General features: G+C 42.1%; 2 protein-coding genes across 3 annotated transcripts in view; both read left to right on the forward strand.

Moving 5' to 3' along the window:
- LOC115163343 (carboxypeptidase D) overlaps positions 1-7,368 on the forward strand; it is a 33,646-nt gene extending 26,278 nt beyond the window's left edge. Inside the window, exons 14-21 of the mRNA XM_029715139.1 lie at positions 328-523; positions 774-909; positions 1,019-1,165; positions 1,249-1,347; positions 1,498-1,562; positions 1,731-1,862; positions 2,524-2,812; positions 4,423-7,368. Of these exons, the coding sequence (XP_029570999.1) occupies positions 328-523; positions 774-909; positions 1,019-1,165; positions 1,249-1,347; positions 1,498-1,562; positions 1,731-1,862; positions 2,524-2,812; positions 4,423-4,655 (1,297 nt within the window). The 3' untranslated portion in view covers positions 4,656-7,368. The remainder of the gene's footprint in view (positions 1-327; positions 524-773; positions 910-1,018; positions 1,166-1,248; positions 1,348-1,497; positions 1,563-1,730; positions 1,863-2,523; positions 2,813-4,422) is intronic.
- A 671-nt stretch (positions 7,369-8,039) lies between these two features.
- Positions 8,040-19,821, forward strand: part of gosr1 (golgi SNAP receptor complex member 1) — a 27,084-nt gene continuing 15,302 nt past the window's right edge. The window contains exons 1-6 of one of the 2 annotated variants that reach the window (XM_029715140.1): positions 8,040-8,119; positions 8,885-8,996; positions 9,322-9,412; positions 9,577-9,684; positions 9,892-9,983; positions 16,061-16,135. In XM_029715140.1, coding sequence (XP_029571000.1) covers positions 8,089-8,119; positions 8,885-8,996; positions 9,322-9,412; positions 9,577-9,684; positions 9,892-9,983; positions 16,061-16,135 — 509 coding nt within the window. In that variant the 5' untranslated portion in view covers positions 8,040-8,088. Of the gene's footprint in view, positions 8,191-8,884; positions 8,997-9,321; positions 9,413-9,576; positions 9,685-9,891; positions 9,984-16,060; positions 16,136-19,821 lie in introns of both variants that reach the window. The other variant, XM_029715141.1, reaches the window with a different exon arrangement.

Genomic DNA, 19,821 nt, shown 5'->3' on the forward strand with positions numbered 1-19,821 from the left:
GATAGGTGCTGTGAAATGTATTGTTTTACAGTCTGCCATAGTAGTACGGCGCCCATGGAGCAAATTAGGGTTAAGTGCCTTGCTCAAGGGCACATCGACAGATTTTTCACCTTGTTGGCTTTGGTATTCGAACCAGCGGCCTTTCGGTTTCTGGCCCAACACTCTAACTACTAGGCTACCTGCCCCCCTGTACCTCTAATGGCTAACCTCAAAACATCTCCAAATGGTTTGAATTACAGTCTACGTGTCTTTGCAGAAGTCTGCTAGGTGACCATATTCCATATTATCTACAGTGGAACTGATAATAACATGCATGCTTCTGTGTAGTTTGGGCCAGAGTGTGGAGTACAGGACCATCTGGGCCTTGGAGATCTCCAACAAACCAGACGAGCCTGAAACGGCCGAGCCCAAGATCCGCTTGGTGGGAGGTATCCATGGCAACGCCCCCGTGGGCACAGAGCTGCTGCTGGAGTTCGCGGCCTTCCTCTGCATCAACTACGGCAAGAACCCCACTATTACCAGGGTGAGATGTTTTAACTGAGATGGTTTTACTACACCAATCATAACTACGTTACCTAGTGAAATTATTCACACACTTGCACAGTTGTTGCCTTGAAATTGCTAAATATTCATCATGTGGAATTCTTGATCTACCACACTTTCTAAAAAGTTTAGAGATGTTGTAAAATACAAAAGCTCTCATTTAAATATCTCTGATGTCCTGTTCTACCCATCATTCCTCTTTATCCTTCTCCCTCTTCTCCTCTCCACAGCTGATAAATGAGACGCGGATCGTCATCCTTCCCTCCATCAACCCAGATGGACGAGAGCTGGCCAGAGAGAAACAGTGCACCTCTACTGTGGGCATGACCAACACACACGGGAAAGATCTGGACACTGACTTCTTCGGTCAGTACCTGCTGTTGTTTGTGTATAGACAGAGATGTTTTGTGTGTGTGTATACTTGCATGCCCTTACATGTCTGATAGTGTCCTGTCTGTGTGTGCTGCTGTTGTAGGTAATGCCTCCCAGCGCGTGGTGGAGGCTCAGCCAGAGACCAGGGCAGTGATGGACCTGATCTTAGAGAGGGGCTTCACACTCTCTGTAGCCCTGGATGGAGGCTCCCTGTTGGCTACTTACCCCTATGACAAGCCTGTACAGCCAGGTAGGAGCATAGGGCTCCAAATAGAATACTTTAGTGGGAAAACTATAAAATAAATAGTTAACTAATAGTGTACTTTTTTTCAGTTGAAAATGAGGAAACTCTGAAGTACCTGGCCAATGTTTATGCCAGAAACCATCCCAAGATGCACCTGGGGGATACAGGATGTCCAAGCAATGACCAAAGTATGTACCAACAGCACCACAAATAGACCACTGTGACCTATAGACTGTCTAGTGAATTAAAAGGAAGTGGTGAATTGGAAAAGAAGATCGATAGCTTCTATATATCTATTGACGCCTCTGTTTCAGCCTCCTCTTCTCCTCTCTCCTCAGTGGGTAACATCCCAGATGGTGTACTCAGGGCAGCAGAGAGACAGAGTCACATGGGCAGCATGAAGGTATGTTCCATCAACCCCTGCTTTTTAATGCTATCTAATGCTTTACCTCACAGGAGGAGGGTTGTTCTGACACCCCGGGCCCAAAGAGGCATCTGCTGGTTGAGTCCTGGAACGACAGGACTATATTTATTGGTCACCAATATGCCTCTTCTGATCTGTGTGTTCCAGGACTTCAGTGTGGACTTTGGCCATTGTCCAGAGATCACGGTGTATACAGGCTGCTGTCTGTTCCCCCCGGCCGAGCAGCTGGCCACGCTGTGGGCTGAGAACAGGAAGGCACTGCTTAGCATGCTGGTGGAGGTCAGTAATACAAAAAAAAAAAAAAATAGTATAAAAAAAGAATATATATTTTTTTAAATGCATGAAATGAAACGTATGCATTCACTACTGTAAGTCGCTCTGGATAAGAGCGTCTGCTAAATGACTAAACTGTAAATGTAATACCCTTGACCTCTGACCTGAGGCCATGTGATACAAATGCATTAAATAAGTTCACAAATCCTTTGACAAGAGTTATTGAGTGTGTTTGATAATAATTAATTAATGCATTTCAGCACTCCGATTGGTTACTTATCAAACGCATTTGTCAAATGCAGTTGGGGCGGCAGGTAGCCTAGTGGTTAGAGCATTGGGCCAGTAACCGAAAGGTTGCTGGATCGAATCCCCATGCTTACAAGGTAAAAATCTGTCTGTCTTCCTGCGATAGACTAGCGTCACAGATAGAACAATGAGACAGATATTTCATCCACGATGACTAATTTGTTCCCATTTAAAACAACTGGTCTATCTTGGTTTAGTTATAAAATCTTTGCTAGAGTGTGTACTTGTACTGCACATCAAGCTGCCTTACGCTACAGTAACAGGATATAGGCTCCTGCCCTATCGGCTGTTCTGGCTCGGACAAGGCTACTTACTTTTTGTTCTGTGTACTTTACATTCAATCTGTGTTTCTGTCTCTCAGGTCCATAAAGGTGTGCGTGGTGTGGTGAAGGATAAGAGTGGGAAGCCCATCGTGGGGGCCATGATAGTGTTGAACGGGGGTGTGAGGGTGTTCACTGCAGAGGGAGGCTACTTCCATGCTCTGCTGGCACCAGGAAACCACAACATAGAGGCTGTGGCTGATGGCTACCAGCAACAACGGCAGGAGGTGGTTGTGTCATCATATGAAGCCGCCAGCTCCATCATCATTGAGTTTGACATGGACAACCGCATTTTTGGCCTGCCCCGGGAGTTTGTTGTGGCTACTGCAGGCAAGCATGAGGAGAAATGGGTTTTGTGGAGATGTTACCTTTTATGTAATGTTGCCAGATGATTGCAGACAATTACATATTTTTTTTAACGTTTTTGTAATTTAGCAGACGCTGTTATTATAGGAGCAATTAGGGTAAAGTGCTTTTCTCAAGGGCACATGCACTGATTTTTCACCTAGTCGGCCAAGGGACTATTGTAGGGAGTATAACAAGGGGAATAAGTGTCCTAAAAACCTACAGTATTTAACGTTTGTTTTGTGCCATGGTCAGAGTCCTTTAGGTGCCTTTTGGCAAACTCAGTGGGCTGTCATGCTCAATGTCATAAGTATTCAGACCCTTTGGTATGAGACTCAAAATTGACCTCTGGTGCATCCTGTTTCCATTGATCATCCTTGAGATGTTTCTACAACTTGATTGCAGTCCACCTGTGGTAAATTCAATTGATTGGACATGATTTGGAAAGGCACACACCTGTCTATATAAGGTCCCACAGTTGACAGTGCATGTCAAGGCAAAAACCAAGCCATGAGGTCAAAGGAATTAGCCGCAGAGCTCCGAGACATGATTGTGTTGTGGCACAGATCTCGGGAAGGGTACCCCAACATTTCTGCAGCATTAAATGTCCCAGCATTAAATGTCCCCAAGAACACAGTGGCCTCCATCATTCTTAAATGGAAGACGTTTTGAACCAACAAGACTCTTCCTAGAGCTGGCCGCCCAGCCAAACTGAGCAATCGGGGGAGAAGGGCCTTGGTCAGGGAGGTAACCAAGAACCCGATGGTCACTCTGACAGAGTTCCTCTGTGGAGATAGGAGAACCTTCCAAAAGGACAACCATCTCTGGAGCACTCAATCAGGCCTTTATGGTAGAGTGGCCAGACAGAAGCCACTCCTCAGTAAAAAGCACATTACCGCATGTTTGGAGTTTACCAAAAGGTACCTAAAGACTCTCTGACCATGAGCAACAAGATTCTCTGGTCTGATGAAACCAAGATTGAACTCTTTGGCCTGAATACCAAGCCTCATGTCTGGAGGAAACCTGGCACCATCCCTACGGTGAAGCATGGTGGTGGCAGCATCATGCTGTGGCGAAGGTTTACCTTCCAATAGGACAGCAACCCTAAGCACACAGCCAAGACAACGTGGGAGTGGCTTCAGGACACGTCTTTGAATGTCCTTGAGTGGCCCGGACTTGAACCCGATCAAACGTCTCTGGAGAGACCTGAAAATAGTTGTACAGCGACGCTCCCCATCCAACCTGACAGAGCTTGAGAGGATCTGCAGAGAAGAATGGGAGAAACTCCCCAAATACAGGTGTGCCAAGTTTGTAGCGTCATATCCAAGAAGACTTGAGGCTGTAATCTCTGCCATAGGTGCTTTTAACAAAGTACTGAGTAAAGGGTCTGAATACTTACGTGATATTAGTTTTTTTTCCCCTTAATACATATTTTTGCTATGTCATTTTGGGGTTTTGTGTGTAGATTGATGAGGGGGATTAAATAAAAAAAAATAAAAAAATTAGAATAAGGCTATAACGTAGCAATGTGGAAAAAGTCACGGGGTCTGAATACTTTCCGAATAAACTTTATGCTTGTCTCTCCTTCCCTGCAGCGGCCTCCATGACGGCCCTGGTGGTGACAGCCTGTATCATCTGGTGTGTGTGTTCTGCTAAGTCCAACCAGCAGAAGGATGGTTTCCACCGGCTGCGGCAGCACCGTGACGATTACGAGGACGAGATACGCCTCACGTCCATGGGCTCCAAGAAATCCCTGCTCTCCAATGAGTTCCAGGATGAGAGCGAGAGTGATGAGGACACGCTCTACGCCAACGCCGACAAACTCTGAGATCCCACATACATACACGGCCAACCTGGTTCGTATTCGTTAGGCACCAAACGGACGGAAACAGGGAAGGGACAACAAGAAACGCTTGTTTTTGCTTTCTGTTGTTCAAAAACATTTTGCTACAGTGTGCCCTAATGAATACGATCCTATTAGTACTGGACAATTCCACATGAACAGAGTGATGCTGAGACTCAGATTTTTCACTTTAAAACAAAAACCAATGATTGCAAAGATGAACACACCATAAAGGACTACATAAAGGACTACTTTTAACAATTTCCATAGAACATTTTACAGAAACACATTTACTTGAAGAACAATGCCAATGCAAAGTTTAGTAACAGAATGATGGTTTGTGCAGTTGGTGCTGTCATTCTGTTACCAAAATTTGCATCTGCACTGTTCTTCAAGTAAATGTGCTTTTGTAAAATGTTCAGTGGAAATTGTAATAGTTAGAGTGCATAGAGTTGTGAAGTTTTTGTTTGACCTACATTTTAAACATTAAAAATCTGAGTCTCAGCATCACTCTGTTACTGTTGAATTGCTCTACTGCCCATCCCTGTGACTGAGTTGGCTGGTATTGTGCTCTGTGGCTCTGCTTTACTGGAGGGAAAGGGAGGAAGAGGTGGAGCAGGGAGGGCTTGTTCTAATCCTTTCCTATAAGATTCCACAGGTCCTATTTGCCTGTCCTCCTCCAGCCCACCAGGCAGAGCTGTTTCAGAGACTACAACTGTCCTCTGTGGCTGGTGTCCAAGCCGAATCGTCCAAATCAGCACCTGCTTAGCTCTGTTCATAAATACACACTAAAGGCCTAGTGGAGCTGGGCAACCTTTTTTTCTTTCATGCACGCAACACACACATGCACACTTATGCAGCTAACCACTCATCAACCTGTCCATATGTGTATTTGATACTTATACTTGGAACTAGTACCAATGAATACAAGAACTACAGTAATTTCAAATGATTCAAGAAATGTCAGTTTCTCATGTTTTTTGTCAATGTTGTCCCAGTCCAGTTAGCCAATCTTTCAGAGGGAGCATCAAACACAGTGCCTTGGATGCTGTAGAGTTAGACACCCCACTCTCTTTTAGGGCTATAGTACAGAAGCGTGGTGGTGTGGGTACTAGAAGCATAGTAAATATACTAGAATCCCGTCCAGATTATGGCCTAGTACAGATTATAATCTGTGATCCATCATACTCAGGTGGCATGGAAGACATAATAGTCATCCAGGATTCATCCAGGTGTCTTGAGTATTTTAAGGGATGCACTCAGTGCAGAAGACTTGCAATGGGCCTGTGTTCACAGGCTGCATGTGTTTTCACTTCTATTGCCCTCTGCTTATTCATGTGCCCTCTTGGACATGCAGCACAAGGCCCTCTATGCATTGTACTACAAGCACTGTATGTTAAATACAAATACATGATTCCCCATTTAATTGTTCAGGGAAAGCACTTTGAAATAGATGCAAATACTGTAGATTACAAATGGATGGTTTTCTTTAAAAAAAAAAGATTTTAAGTGTATGCTTTTATTCTTTCTACACACAGACCAGCTTGTTTAAAATGTTTCATCTTAAAATGACCTTTTTAAGATGGCAAATTACTTACCCATGCTTTAATAATCAGCAGCAACATAGATGTATATTTTGTTGTAATTTACTTTTATTTCTCTATTTTTGCTGTTAATTTTTCATGCATTCATTAATGATTTATTTGTACATCTGATATAATACATAATTCTATCAAATCCTTATGGTAGATGGCAGCCCTACATTACTGAAAAGGTGCAGGATGTCTGCTCTAGAACCATCCAGCAGTGGCGGGAGAGTGTTTAGAGAGGAGGGCATCTTCCTCTACAACAGTGGTCACCATCCCTGGTCATGAGGAGTATGAGGTGTGCAGACTTGTTCCAGGCCAACACTGACCCTCCCAATTCTATTCTCATCAATGTCTTATTGAGTAACTGGTTAGTTGAATCAGGTGTGTTAGTGCTGGGCTGGAACAAAATCCTGTACACCATGTAGTTATTCAGGACCAGGGTGGAGGACCACTAGTCTACAGGAGTGTCTGACTCCTAGCTTTCATCTCAGTTGCACTTAATCAATATTGTAGCGAAGCCAGCTAATCTTAGGGGAGGGGGAGAAATTAAGTTATTTTTGTTTTACTTTCTGTGTGTGTGTGTGTGTGTGTGTGTGTGTGTGTGTGTGTGAGTGAGAGAAAGATTGAGTGTGTTTCTGAATGGATGTTGGTGTTTTGATATAAATTGGTATTTTTGTTTCTTTTTATATGAAACTGAATTGATTGTAGATAATGAACTTTTGCCAAGTGTATTTGAGTGAGAAAAGTAAGTGCAATTCAAGTTAACAACACACATTTCATAACAAACCAACCTGTTACTTTGTATGTGGTGATTCTTTTTATTTTAACCTTTTTTTTTACTAGGCAGTTAAGAGCAAATTCTTATTTACAATGGCGGCTTACCCCGGCCAAACCCTAACCCGGACGACGCTGGGCCAATTGTGCGCCACCCTATGGGACTCTCAGTCACGGCTGGTTGTGATACAGCCTGGAATCAAACCAGGGTCTGTAGTGAATCCCTGAGATGCAGTGCCTTAGACCGCTGCGCCGCTCAGGAGCCCCATATGACAGATCATGCTGACAAGAACATTCTTCAAGACACATTGATGAAATAAATCATTTTCTTTCAATATGGTTTTATGTCCTAATTCGTTGCATTGGTTTGATTCTACACTAATCTCTTCTAAGAGATGTCATTCAGCAGCAACATAGCAGCAAAATGTTGATGCAGATTCACAATTTTAGCATCTTCTATTGACCCACTATTGCCACTAGTGGACAGCCAATGAATGAATGTTTTCAATGAAGACAACTTGCATGGTGGCTGCTGTGAAAGATTAAAAATGTGTTACCGCAGATTTCGTTTAGTCAGTTTAATAGGCTGGGTTTTGAGATGTCAATGCAGTTTTTTTTAACGTTTTTTATTTTGTATTTCACCTTTATTTAACCAGGTTGTTGTGTTGCAGACTAGCATTTGCCATTTTATTTTTATGGGGAGGGGAAGAATAATGTAGAGAGAATAGGGCCAGTTTCACAACATTCCTCATTGCTTCTGTGGACACAGCTTATATGAAAAGAAGGCTATAACGGCAACATCCTATTCTCTTCTGCTGGCAGGTGTGGTTTGTAGCTGTCTTTCTCATAAAATCATTCCGCTATCAATTATTGTTTATGAGGCTATACATACACTGCTTTTTTTGTACCCAAGGTTCTGACCAGTTTGTCAATGGATGCTGCACATGACTAGTTAGCAGCGCGGGGAGGCGCTGTTGTCGTGGACAGTTGTAGGAGTTTTCAGGTTCCAAGTACAGTAGGTGGGCTGTGCGTCAGCTGATGACGTTGGACAAAAAATGGCAGGAGGAAGCAGCAACTACTGGGAAGGTGAGGTGGCAAACTGGCACAACTAGGGTGCGATCAGACAGAGCCATTGGATACATTTACAATGATGTTTGGTAAATTATAACGGGGTGTACAGGCTAAAAGTGTTGTCAAATTTGGAGCAAATCGACACGCTGTTGGGTTGGGTGGCCTGTCTAAGAGCTCAGCTAGCTAGCTAGCAAAACAAGCGTTTACCGATGTAATGTTAACTTCGTCAGCTAGCTAGCTAATGTTTGTTAGCATAGCCAGCTAGTTTCACATAGCTATACAAACTTTAGGTTGTAACTAACGTTAGCTATTTTACATTAATTGTATACAATAGTTAGTTTACTAGCTAGGTTGCTGTCGAGTTGATTAACTAGCTATGTGAGTTCAGTTTCACCTAGCTAGCTAACAGTAGTTATTTAGCTAAATGATCAGCCAATCTAAGCAAAATTGTTTTTGTGCCAGCTAGCTAACTAAAGTAGTTGGTTAGCTAGCAAAGTTGTATTGTCAACAGCAGCAGGATGATTAGAGTGCTGCCTGATAGTTTTTTTGTCTCCACTTAGCGAACGTTAACTACCTACCACTATTGTATAGATAACTAACGTTAACAGAAATTCAGATGTTTAACTAGCTATACGAAAAGGACAGAAAGACATCTGATTTAATATGACTGATTTCAGCTATTTGGATTACAATCTTTCTGTAGGCGTACGTTGCTATTGACGTCAACCCCGTTTCTCAATTCCAAACGGTGTGTGTGTGTCTGTGTGTTGCACATCCCAGATTTGCGAAAGCAGGCCAGGCAGCTGGAGAATGAGCTGGACCTGAAGCTGGTGTCCTTCAGTAAACTGTGTACCAGCTACAGCAGCTCCAGAGATGGCCGTAGAGGAGACAGGTAAGACTAAGACCAGTTCCTTTTAGATCCCTAACCCCGTCCCCTATGGCCTATGTCCTACATTACAGGTGACTAGTGCCTGCCACTAGCTTCATAGCCTACTACAACTTCGGGGCCAGTTTCCCAGAACAGAGATTAAGCCTTCTGGACTAAAAAGTACTTTCAATGGAGATTCTCCTTTAAACATGCTTTTTCATGGTGTTAATGGATCTGAAAGAACTGTTAAAAAAGTGTTACAAATATGGCGATACAGTACCTCCACCAAGCCCACATGTTGCGAGTCTTAATGGTGTTTCTCTCCCTCGTCTTCCTTTCTGCCCTATAGCAACTCGGATACTACTCCCCTCCTCAACAACTCGACACAGGATAGAATGTTTGAGACCATGTCTGTGGAGATTGAACAGCTGCTGGCCAAAGTAAGACTTCCCAGCAAATAATTATCATTATATGCAGTTTATATGACATTTCAGAATGGATTTTGGTCCTCAAGTAGTATTCAGCTTCACTATCATAGGCATGCCAACATGGTTGAATCTTGCATTGTTGTGTGTATGTGTACTGACGGTGCTGTGTCTCTTAGCTCACGGGTGTGAACGACAAGATGGCAGAGTACACCAGCACCCCGGGGGTGACGTCCCTCAATGCAGCCCTGATGCACACGCTCCAGAGACACAGAGACATTCTGCAGGTCCGTCTGTCTTCTCTTACTTTCTAAATGTATGTCTTTATCCCTCCCTCTCTCTCCCTCTCTTTCTTTGTTTCACTTCCCCTCTCTTTTGCCTATTCCTCTCTCAGAACTTAGTCCTAACTAGAGCTCTGCATGCATCATTTTCACTTCCATGGTTAATGGTTTTTCATTCCCTTAACTCCTGTTTTTTTTGTTGCTGTACCCTAGGACTACACTCACGAATTCCACAAAACCAAAGCCAACTTCCTTGCCATCCGGGAGAGAGAAGATTTGCTGGGGTCTGTCCGGAAAGACATTGAGTGAGTATCTCTTCCTCCAGCCAGCCATCCCTCCATAGATCCTGTCTTACCATAAAACTTTGTACTGACTTGAAACAACAGATTGTGTTGACTATTTCAACTGAAAAGGGCGATTGATAAAGCATATGATTATATTGATTATTGTGGTTCTCTATGTAAGAACACGCCCTCATTTGTGTCTCAAATCCCTGATCTTTAACAGTGAAAACAAAAGTAAATGAAATACCAGTCCTGTACACTGTTTAGATGTTGAAGTTTACTAAAAAATGTTTTAGTGAGAGTTAATCCACTTCGGACAGGGTGACGAAAGCATATACAATGAAAGGGTAAAACGCTGCATTGAACCTTTCTTTAAAGGCACTTTCACACTCACCACATACGCTGCTGCTACTGTCAATCTATCCTGTTGCCTAGTCTCTTTACCCCAACCCATGTACGTAGCTACCTCAATTACCTTGTACCCATGCACATCGACTCGGTACTGGTACACCCTGTATATAGCCATGTTATTGTTAGACCTGTGAAACCAAAATGAGCATATCACTGTAGTTTTCACATTTTTGATGGTATTTGATGTTTCTGAATAAAAATAGTTCTAAATATGCTTAGCGGTAGTGTATGGCAACATGTAGTTTTAATGAACTTTCTCCATTCTGATTGCTTTATACTGTTCAAATAAACTTAATCCAAAAATAATAGGAATACAAAACTGGCAGTGAAGTAGCAGCAGGTATCTTAGTGGTTAGAACGTTGGACCAGTAACCGAAAGGTTGCTGGATCGAGCTGACGAGGTAAAAATCTGTCGTTCTGCACAAGGCAGTTAACCCACTGTTCCCCGGTAGGCCATCATTGTAAATAAGAATTTGTTCTTAACTGACTTGCCTAGTTAAATAAAGGTTAAATATTTTTACTTTAAAAAAAATAATTAAATGGTCCTTTTTGTAGAACATTGCATAGGAATGAAAATCCTCTTTTGTAACCTCACTCTGGTACTCGACCAATGGTTCTCATTTCCATAGTTATTTGTTCGATTCCAGCATTCACTTCCTGCATTTTCATACATTTCTTCATTTCCTATGCTAATTTGTTGTCACTGTCACTTTTTTTGTTGTTGTCTTAGTATGCCTGTATTTTGTCAAGTTTCATTTGAGAATAATTATTTTCCCCTTTGACTGTTTTTGAATTCAATTGCAGTTCTTATTTGTGCGTGGTCAACCTAATTCTGTGGGTTTTGCCAAGCTTGCCCTCCTGAAGTTGTTGACTTGTCGTGCTAGAAGGTTAGCTAGCAGTTCTCAGCTTTTAGCAGTTTTCTTACTGGCGATAAAAAGGGTGATTGCTATAATTTTTTGACTCATTAATGAATTATTTAATGTAATAAATCAAACATTAAAATACCTTTTTAATAGAAGGTAAAGTAAAAATCCAAACCGGTCCTTGAATGAATACAGATATAGTTTTTTTTTTTTAATGGTTTACCGCCCAGCCTCTAATGAGAGAGAAGGTGCTCAGTGCTCCACTGATTGGCTTGGTAGTGAATGAGGAGATTTAAATGAGGGCTAGGAAACCAGACCATGACTCTTGTCTGTGTTCTAATGGCTTATTGATCTATGTAAGATGCATCACAAGATCACTGCAGGATTCCTATTGAGCACATACACACCCCTCCTTTATATAAGCATATAGCCTTATCCATTGGTGCTCTCTGTTGTTCCATGCAGTCATGTGTGTTCTCCTTGTGCTCCACAATAACCAAACATGATGGTGCCTGGGAATGAACCTTTCACTGTTCTGTTGGCTGTGGACTGAATTTATAATTGTTCTGCTTGAGAAAAGGACATTACTGCCCACCTACACAATGTGATGGGAAATGTGAGCTTTGTTTTAGTGGTATTCCTATCCTGTCTTAGTCATCACTAAAGTCCCCAAAGGAGCATTTTTATTATTGTGTGCATTCTGATCCATGTAGCCTACATGGTGTATGATGTACTGTAAGCATTAACATACACATTGGGAAATGAGATACTACATACAGTGTCTCCAGAAAGTATTCAGACCCCTTGACTTATTCCACATTTTGTTAGGTTACAGCCTTATTAAAAAAAAAAAAATCCCTCAATCTAATCTACACAACCTCTACAAAAAATGGCTGACTTCATAGCTTGGTTTTTGCTCTGACATGCACTGTCAACTCTGGGACCTTTTTATATAGACGGGTGTGTGTGCCTTTCCAAATCATGTCCAATCAATTTAATTTACCCCAGGTAGACTCCAATGAAGTTGTAGAAACATCTCAAGGATGATCAATGAAAACAGGATGCACCTGAGCTCAATTTCAAGTCTCATTGCAAAGGTTCTGACTACTTATGTAAATAAGGTATTTGTTTTTTATTTTCAATACATTTGCAAACATTTCTAAACCTGTTTTCACTCTGTCATGGGGTATTGTGTGTCGATTGCAGAGAACCTTTTATTTAATACATTTTAGTATAAGGCTGTAACGTAACAAAATGCAGAAAGTCAAGGGGTCTGAATACTTTCCGAAGGCACTGTACATGCTGCTCCTCAAGGATTTAGACTGGTGTTGTAATGCTTTCAAAGCCCACGTGCTTGAATCTTGTCGTGCTAAGGCTGAGCTAACACACACTAATAGCCAAACTACTGAAGCTAACGACAGTGCTCATAATCAATACAACAGCGCTAAGCTAACAAGAACCCCTATTGTCTTGTACTATCAAGCATTGAGTTGAGAGACACAGGCAGTCATGCAGATGCAGAGACTCAGAGCTTCCACTTCCAGGAAACGCAGAGAGATGGGGAAACTGAGACAGAAAGATGGGGAGAGAGAAAGTGATGGAATGAAGAGGGAGAGAGGAAGGTGGTAGTCTGTCAGGGCACCACTGGGATGCTTCACTACTATTCTGTAACAGTTGTCCACTTTGTCAAATTCCACAAGTTCTAAGGCCATTTCAGTTTTTCTGATACAGCATTACATGATACTATACAGTCGTTATAAAATAGACCTATAGTCATTTTGTGTTCACTTCTTGCTACTTGGCTGACTTGACTAAAAATAATTTGCCATCTGTTCTAGTACAAGAACTGTTGTATCCTGTTGTTCTTCCTACCTGTTTACTGTACAGTATGGTCAAGCTTCATTTGGATTGTATTAGTAAGTCATCTTGGCAACCCGATCTGGCACGTTTTCAGCCTCGTGTCATTCAATGGTGTCCTTTGAGACTTCCCATATATCAATTCATGTTATGTCGATCAATATTATGGCAGCTTGCAACTGTTTGTTTGGTGGCCATCCTAGTTACTTAGCTTATATGTCAAACTGCACTGTAATGTTGCGTACTGTTCTTGTGCTTCTTTGAATCAATATAGTATGTTGCGCTGTTTTATAAGTTCACCATACAATCATGTGTACTCTTATCAATACTGTTTGCATTATTTCTTAAGTGATGTATTACTTCCTGTAACTAGACAATACCAAATCCCCCAATAAGTATAGTTTAAAAGATCTCTACCAGCATGACCTAACACATTCTCCACCATGGATGTTCCCCTTCTAGTAGGCTTGGGCGATATACCGTATACTGATGGTAGGATTTTTAATACTGTGCTACGCCACTGCTTATCACTAGAAGTTAATTATAACTATAAGAAATCTAAGATGTGTCAAATTATACCTAGCTCAGGGCTCCAGCTATGCATTCGGTTTGCTAACTTGCTATCTAAGTGGCTAGATGTCAAGCTTCTTGGTTACAGCAGAGACATTCCATCATAGAGATCTTATTAAATTACTATTTGTATTCTGATTCTATGCATTCATCCCCTCCTGGATCTAGTATTCAAACAATGGCTGCCTCTCCTTTCCCCAGGTCAGTGGAGAGGAAGGAGAGCATCAATAAAGTGCGTATGCGCTTAAAGCCTATAGCTAGTCCAGCAGCCACTTCCTGTAGCAGCCACTGCAGTGGGAATTGAGAGTAGCGCTAAGGAGCTGTCGACGGGTTGCTGGGTGCTTATATCTACTCTGTGAGCGGCCTAATCAACAGTGTGCCGTTGTGTAGGCTACATGGTGAACAGAATAGACTTAAGCAATACGGCCCGAGGAGGTTTGGTATATTTCCAATATACCACGGCTCATGGCTGTTCTTAGGCACGACGCAATGCGACAACGACACATTAGCCGTGGTATATTTGCCATATACCACAAACCCCCGAGGTGCGGAAATAAATATTTATTCATTTCCGCTCAAACTTAATTAACCATTATTGAAATGGTTCTAGAAACCCTGAAGTGTGGGGGGCTGAGTGGTGTCGTTCTTGTGTAGCTCACATTCCTCTGTTGCCCACCAGGTGGCAGTAGATCTTCTGCATACCTGACTGGGTGTGTGTGGCTGCTTAAGTAAGCAGTCAAGATGAAGGCTCTTTCTGTTTCCAACCCTACCACACACACACACACACACACACACATGGCTCCAGCCATCTTTAAAGGATTCTTCTGGATTTTGGTATCTACTTCCCCAGAGTCGGATGAACTAGTGGATATCATTTTTATGTCTCTGTGTCCAGTATGAAGGAAGTTGGAGGTAGTTTTGCCAGCCAGTGCTTACTAGCGTTAGCGCAATGACCAGCAAGACTTCTAACGCTGTTACTGTAGCAATGACCAGCCAATCCCTCTGAGATGTGTACCATTCCATTACTACCTCGTCATCCATTTTCATTATACTTCTCCCACAACTATGGCCCTTGTAGGGTTAACAGATCATTCTGGCCAACACACACACCAAGCTATGGAGCAGCACTCTGGGCCAGCACTAGTGATGGTGGAAAAAATCGATAGTTGCATATTGCAATATTATTTTGGATGATATTATAACAATACTTTGACTCCAAGTATCGATTTGTGTCCAAGTATAGCATGTTAGTGTCAGCTAGCGCTAGTCTGCTGTACCTGCGCAAAAACGCTGATATTTTTCATCCTATAGCTTGTTCTCCATCCTTCTTTTAAAATAGTAAGCCAACATGTCTTCAGCACTTTTATTTCCATCACTGATTAAAACTCATTTTCTCATGCTCTCTTGTCTCTCTGCAGCAGACAGAGTATAGTGAGCAATATGTTTGGAACATCACTGTAATAAAATTGCAGTATCGAATCTTAATACATATAGAATCGTAATACATGTTGTATCGGCACCTCGGTGTTGGGATTATATCGTGAGGCCCCTGGCCAGCACAGTAGCGCCCTGTCACCATCCCCACTGCGACAAAAAATGTGTACATTTTAGTCATTTAGCAGACAAATCAAATCTTATTGGTCACATGCGCCTAATACAACAGGTGAAGACCTTACAGTGAAATGCTTACTTACAAGCCCGTAACCAACAATGCTTTAAGAAGTTTCAAGATTCTTTTTTCTTTTTTTTCAAATAAGTGTTAAGTAAAAAAATAGAAAATAAAAGTAACAAATAATTATAGCAGCAGTAACATAAGTGAAGCTATATACATAGGGTACTGGTACAGAGTCAATGTGCGGGGCCACCGGTTAGTTGAGGTAATATGTACGTGTAGGTAGAGTTAAACTAAGACACTCTTATCCAGAGTTAATTTTACATGGTGATGTTGACAGCAGGAGAAACCATCCTCAGTATTTTCCATTCAGGCCAGGCTGCTTTAAGAGCTGTACATCTACTGTAGTCCTATAGCTGGCTCTTTAAACCACCTCAGCATGGCTGGCCACCTATTATACATGAACTCCTCCTTCTACCAACTGTGCCCGTCTGCTTGGACTGTAGCTGCATAGACAAACCTTGTGTCAGACAAACCTTGTGTCAGACAAACCTTGTGTCAGACTAACCTTGTGTCAGACAAACCTTGTGTCAGACGGTCACATTGATGAATACATGGATGTTGTTTGATACAATTGTGGCTGAATTTGGTAATACCTTTAGATTAATCAGGATCTATTTCTGTGGTCATAGCAGTGATGTCATCTTGAGTTGTTTGTGTGTCTGATTTTATTTATATGCACTGTGTTATATTAATTAAACCCATTCTCTCTTTTTGTCCGACAGGACATACAAGAGTGGCTCAGGAGTGAACAACAGAAGAACAGAACTGTTTCTGAAGGAGCATGAACACCTGAGAAAGTAAGAACGAACACACACACACACACACACACACACACTGCTCCTGACTTTTTGTGCCCCTAAATCACCAGATGACTTCGCAATATCATCTTGCAATATTCTCCAAGTACCCATACTATCATCTCACAATTATCCTCTCAAGCTTTTTCTGAAGTTCTTACAAGCAAGTTGGCTTTTTGCTTCTGGCAATTCCAAGTACAGTGTCTTTGTTGTTCCCAGAGCAGTTATCATAGCTGTATCAGTTCTCAGAGGACTGCTACTTCCCAGTAACCAGACCAATAGCAGTGCAGAGCAGCACTGAGCTAGGATAACTCATGTTGATGGGCCCAGTTAGGCATTTTGAATAACTCTAAAATGATCTCACTGCTCTTGCTGTTTGCTTGCTAAGCACTGCTTAAGCACTTCTGCCCCCAACAAGACAGATGGGAAGCTGTTTGGGTTTTTCATTTTAAAGGTAGATCTCGGGGTAAGGATGTTTTGGTGTATAAATCAGCGTGTGTCATCTTGATTCACTGGCATTTCTGGCTATTTTTTTTCCGTAGACAGCAACTTGGTTGCTTAAGTTAATGATCTGTTTAAATGAAATGTAAGAGAAAAAAATAGATTTAAGGTAAAGGGTAATTTAGGCCTAATAATTCATAAATAAAACAAAAAATCACTTCACGTTATGTATTATTCTCCCATTAAAATATCAAGGCAATAACTCCTAAAGGTCAAACCCCCCCACACAGACTCAGTCATAGCACAACTATACATTTGAGTTCAGGAAGGTTACTCTCATTCAGTCAGACCATAAACACCACACAGTGCAACGCAGCAATAGAACTGTCATTTTATCATTTACCTCAACTTGAATGGACTGGCATGGCGCGCTACATTTCAAGGGTTAATTCTTTGTTTACCTCTGTGTAGGCGTGTGGTGTGCAGAGGTGTTAGAGACAGCCCATTCAACCTCACACAGGGTATCAGCATGGTGCAAAGACAGACAGACGCATACACATTAACGACAGAGTTGCATGTGTCACGGCCAGTGTCAGGAGGGAGACATTGCAAACCTTCATCTGACTGAGGGGACAAATTAGGCGTAACGGATAACTATAAAGAACTCCGATTGGTCTGCCCATTCTTTTCTGCCAACCCCGGTGTGTCCTGGCTACACTAAAGAATTGGCCCCCAAATAGCAGTTTCTCCAGATACACCCCAAACCTCCATTCATTAGAAGAAACCGTCTGACTGTTCTGTCACAAAATGGCTGTGTCGCGTCTGTGACTATCATTAATGACATGCTATTTTATCAAATCGATTACCTAACGTTTAATTGATTATGTGATTGAATTAAATCATGCAACAATTAACTCATTAATAACCTGGGGCACCACGGAGAAGTTTAGGAGTTCCGTCTTCCGAATTAACTCTTAGCGATCTAAAGATCTCTTCCATTTCAGTCAATAATTATTCTTGACCTTCTCAGGCTCATCTGAACGTCGTAAAATTCTTGGTTATCTGCACGAACCCTAGTTTCCATTATCAGCAATTTACAAATTTGTTTAATTATTTATTTACTAATCAAATAATCACAGAAATACATAACAAACCAACAGTAGACATTGGTTACTAACAATGATAGAAAAGTCCCTAGTGGGTTTAGCCAATATGACGGCTTGGTAGACAAAAGGAAAGGGGTGGGGACAGAGAGCGGGAAAGACAAAATGGATTCACTACACACAGTCTATAATTATATTCATTGAAATGATAATCCTTTGCACATGAACGGCCCGTATGCCGTTGTCTTCTGTTGGAATCTTTCCAGGAATTTACGACTTGTCGTTGTCATAAAACTGTAGCGAGAGAGGAACTTCTGTGAGTGTAATGTTTACTGTTCATTTGATTGTTTTTCACTTTTGTGTATTATCTACTTGCTTTGGCAATGTTAACATATGTTTCCCATGCTAATAAAGCCCCTTGAATTGAAATGGGGTGGGGGCGCCTATGATACCCCCAGGACGCATCATGACAGCTGAATGGTATTTTTCCAGTCACTGTGCTGAATGTGCTCATTCAAGTACACTACATGACCAAAAGTATGTGGACACATGCTCGTCGAACATCTCGTTCCAAAATCATTGGCGTTAATATGGAATTGGTCCGCCTTTGCTGCTATAACAGCCTCCACTCTTCTGGGGAGGCTTTCACTAGATGTTGGAACATTGCTGCAGAGACTTGCTTCCATTCACCCTTGCGCATGAGTGAGGTCGGGCGCTGGTGTTGGGTGATTAGGCCTGGCTCGCAGTCTGCTTTCCAATTCATCCCAAAGGTGTTCAATGGGGTTGAGGTCAGGGCTCTGTGCAGGCCAGTCAAGTTCTTCCACACCGATCTCAACAAACAATTTCTGTAAGGTCCTCGCTTTGTGCACGGGGGCATTGCCATGCTGAAACGTGAAAGGCCGTTCCCCAAACTGTTGCCACAAAGTTAGATGCGCAGAATCATCTAGAACAGTGGTCACCAACCTTTTCTGAGTCGAGATCACTTTCTGAGTCAAAATGCAAGCCAAGATCTACTGCTCAGATTTGTTTTTAACATGACTTAAAAAACATAACCCTATGCAACATAAACCAATTAAAAACAGTACTGTAGCAATGAGGTCTGTGCAGTAAGCTATAGGCCCAATACATTATCACCGCATATTGGCTTTGCTTGAATTTACCTGCCAATGCATTGTTTGGGACATTTAAAAAAAATGTATTTCAAAAATTGAGGTAGGCTATATGATCATACCGGTAATAGATCCATTGTACTTGTGAGGCACAGCTGAGTGAGCATACATTTAAATCATATTTTTATTTTACTGGGCTGATGGTGCCTGCATCTGATGGTCAGTCTCAGCGGAGGGAGAGAGCAGCAGACTGAGGGTCCGCCTCTCAACATCCCTCCCCTTTCCTCCACTGACACTGACCAAAAAGGGACACTGTCTTCCAGCCGATGGCCAAACTCGAGTCGCACCGCATTTTTTCTGCCTCATGCATAAATTCATGTTGTTACTCCTATAAACAGAGAAGGGGAAATATTCCTTGATATTGAAAAGACCCAAGTCGCTTATAATAACAACGCAAGCCTATAGATACAGTTTCCTACTCATTCATTACTGCTGCACTGCTTGTTGTAGCGCTGAGTGGAAATAGGAAGGTGCATTTTGTGGAGTATAAAAGTGTTGAATACTAAGTGTTGACAGTGCTGAGTAAGAACTTACCCTCACTCATAAAAACAGCAGCTCTTTGCTGTATTCATTGACAGTCTCTCTCTAGTCATGGTTTTAAACGTTTTGAAATCTCATAGTATCAACTTTGCTGTAGCTTTCTTTTATGCCTGATACGTTACTGCCGACAGGGTAATCTGAACCATCCGATTGGCCAGCGGTAGGCCTATAGTGCACTTAGATTTCCTCTCCAGGCCCACCGGGAAGGCAGAGTTTGTACAGAATTGTTTGGCGATCGCCTAGAAATGCCTTGGAGATCAACAAGTCGATCGCGATCGACCGGTTGGTGACCACTCTAGAATGTCATTGTATGCTGTAGCTTTAAGATTTCCCTTCACTGGCACTAAGTGACCTAGCCCGAACCATGAAAACATGGTTCACCACCAAACTTTACATTTGGCATTATGCATTCAGGCAGGTAGCGTTCTCCTGG

This window comes from Salmo trutta, chromosome 26, assembly GCF_901001165.1.
Source record: "Salmo trutta chromosome 26, fSalTru1.1, whole genome shotgun sequence".
NCBI lineage: Eukaryota > Metazoa > Chordata > Actinopteri > Salmoniformes > Salmonidae > Salmo > Salmo trutta.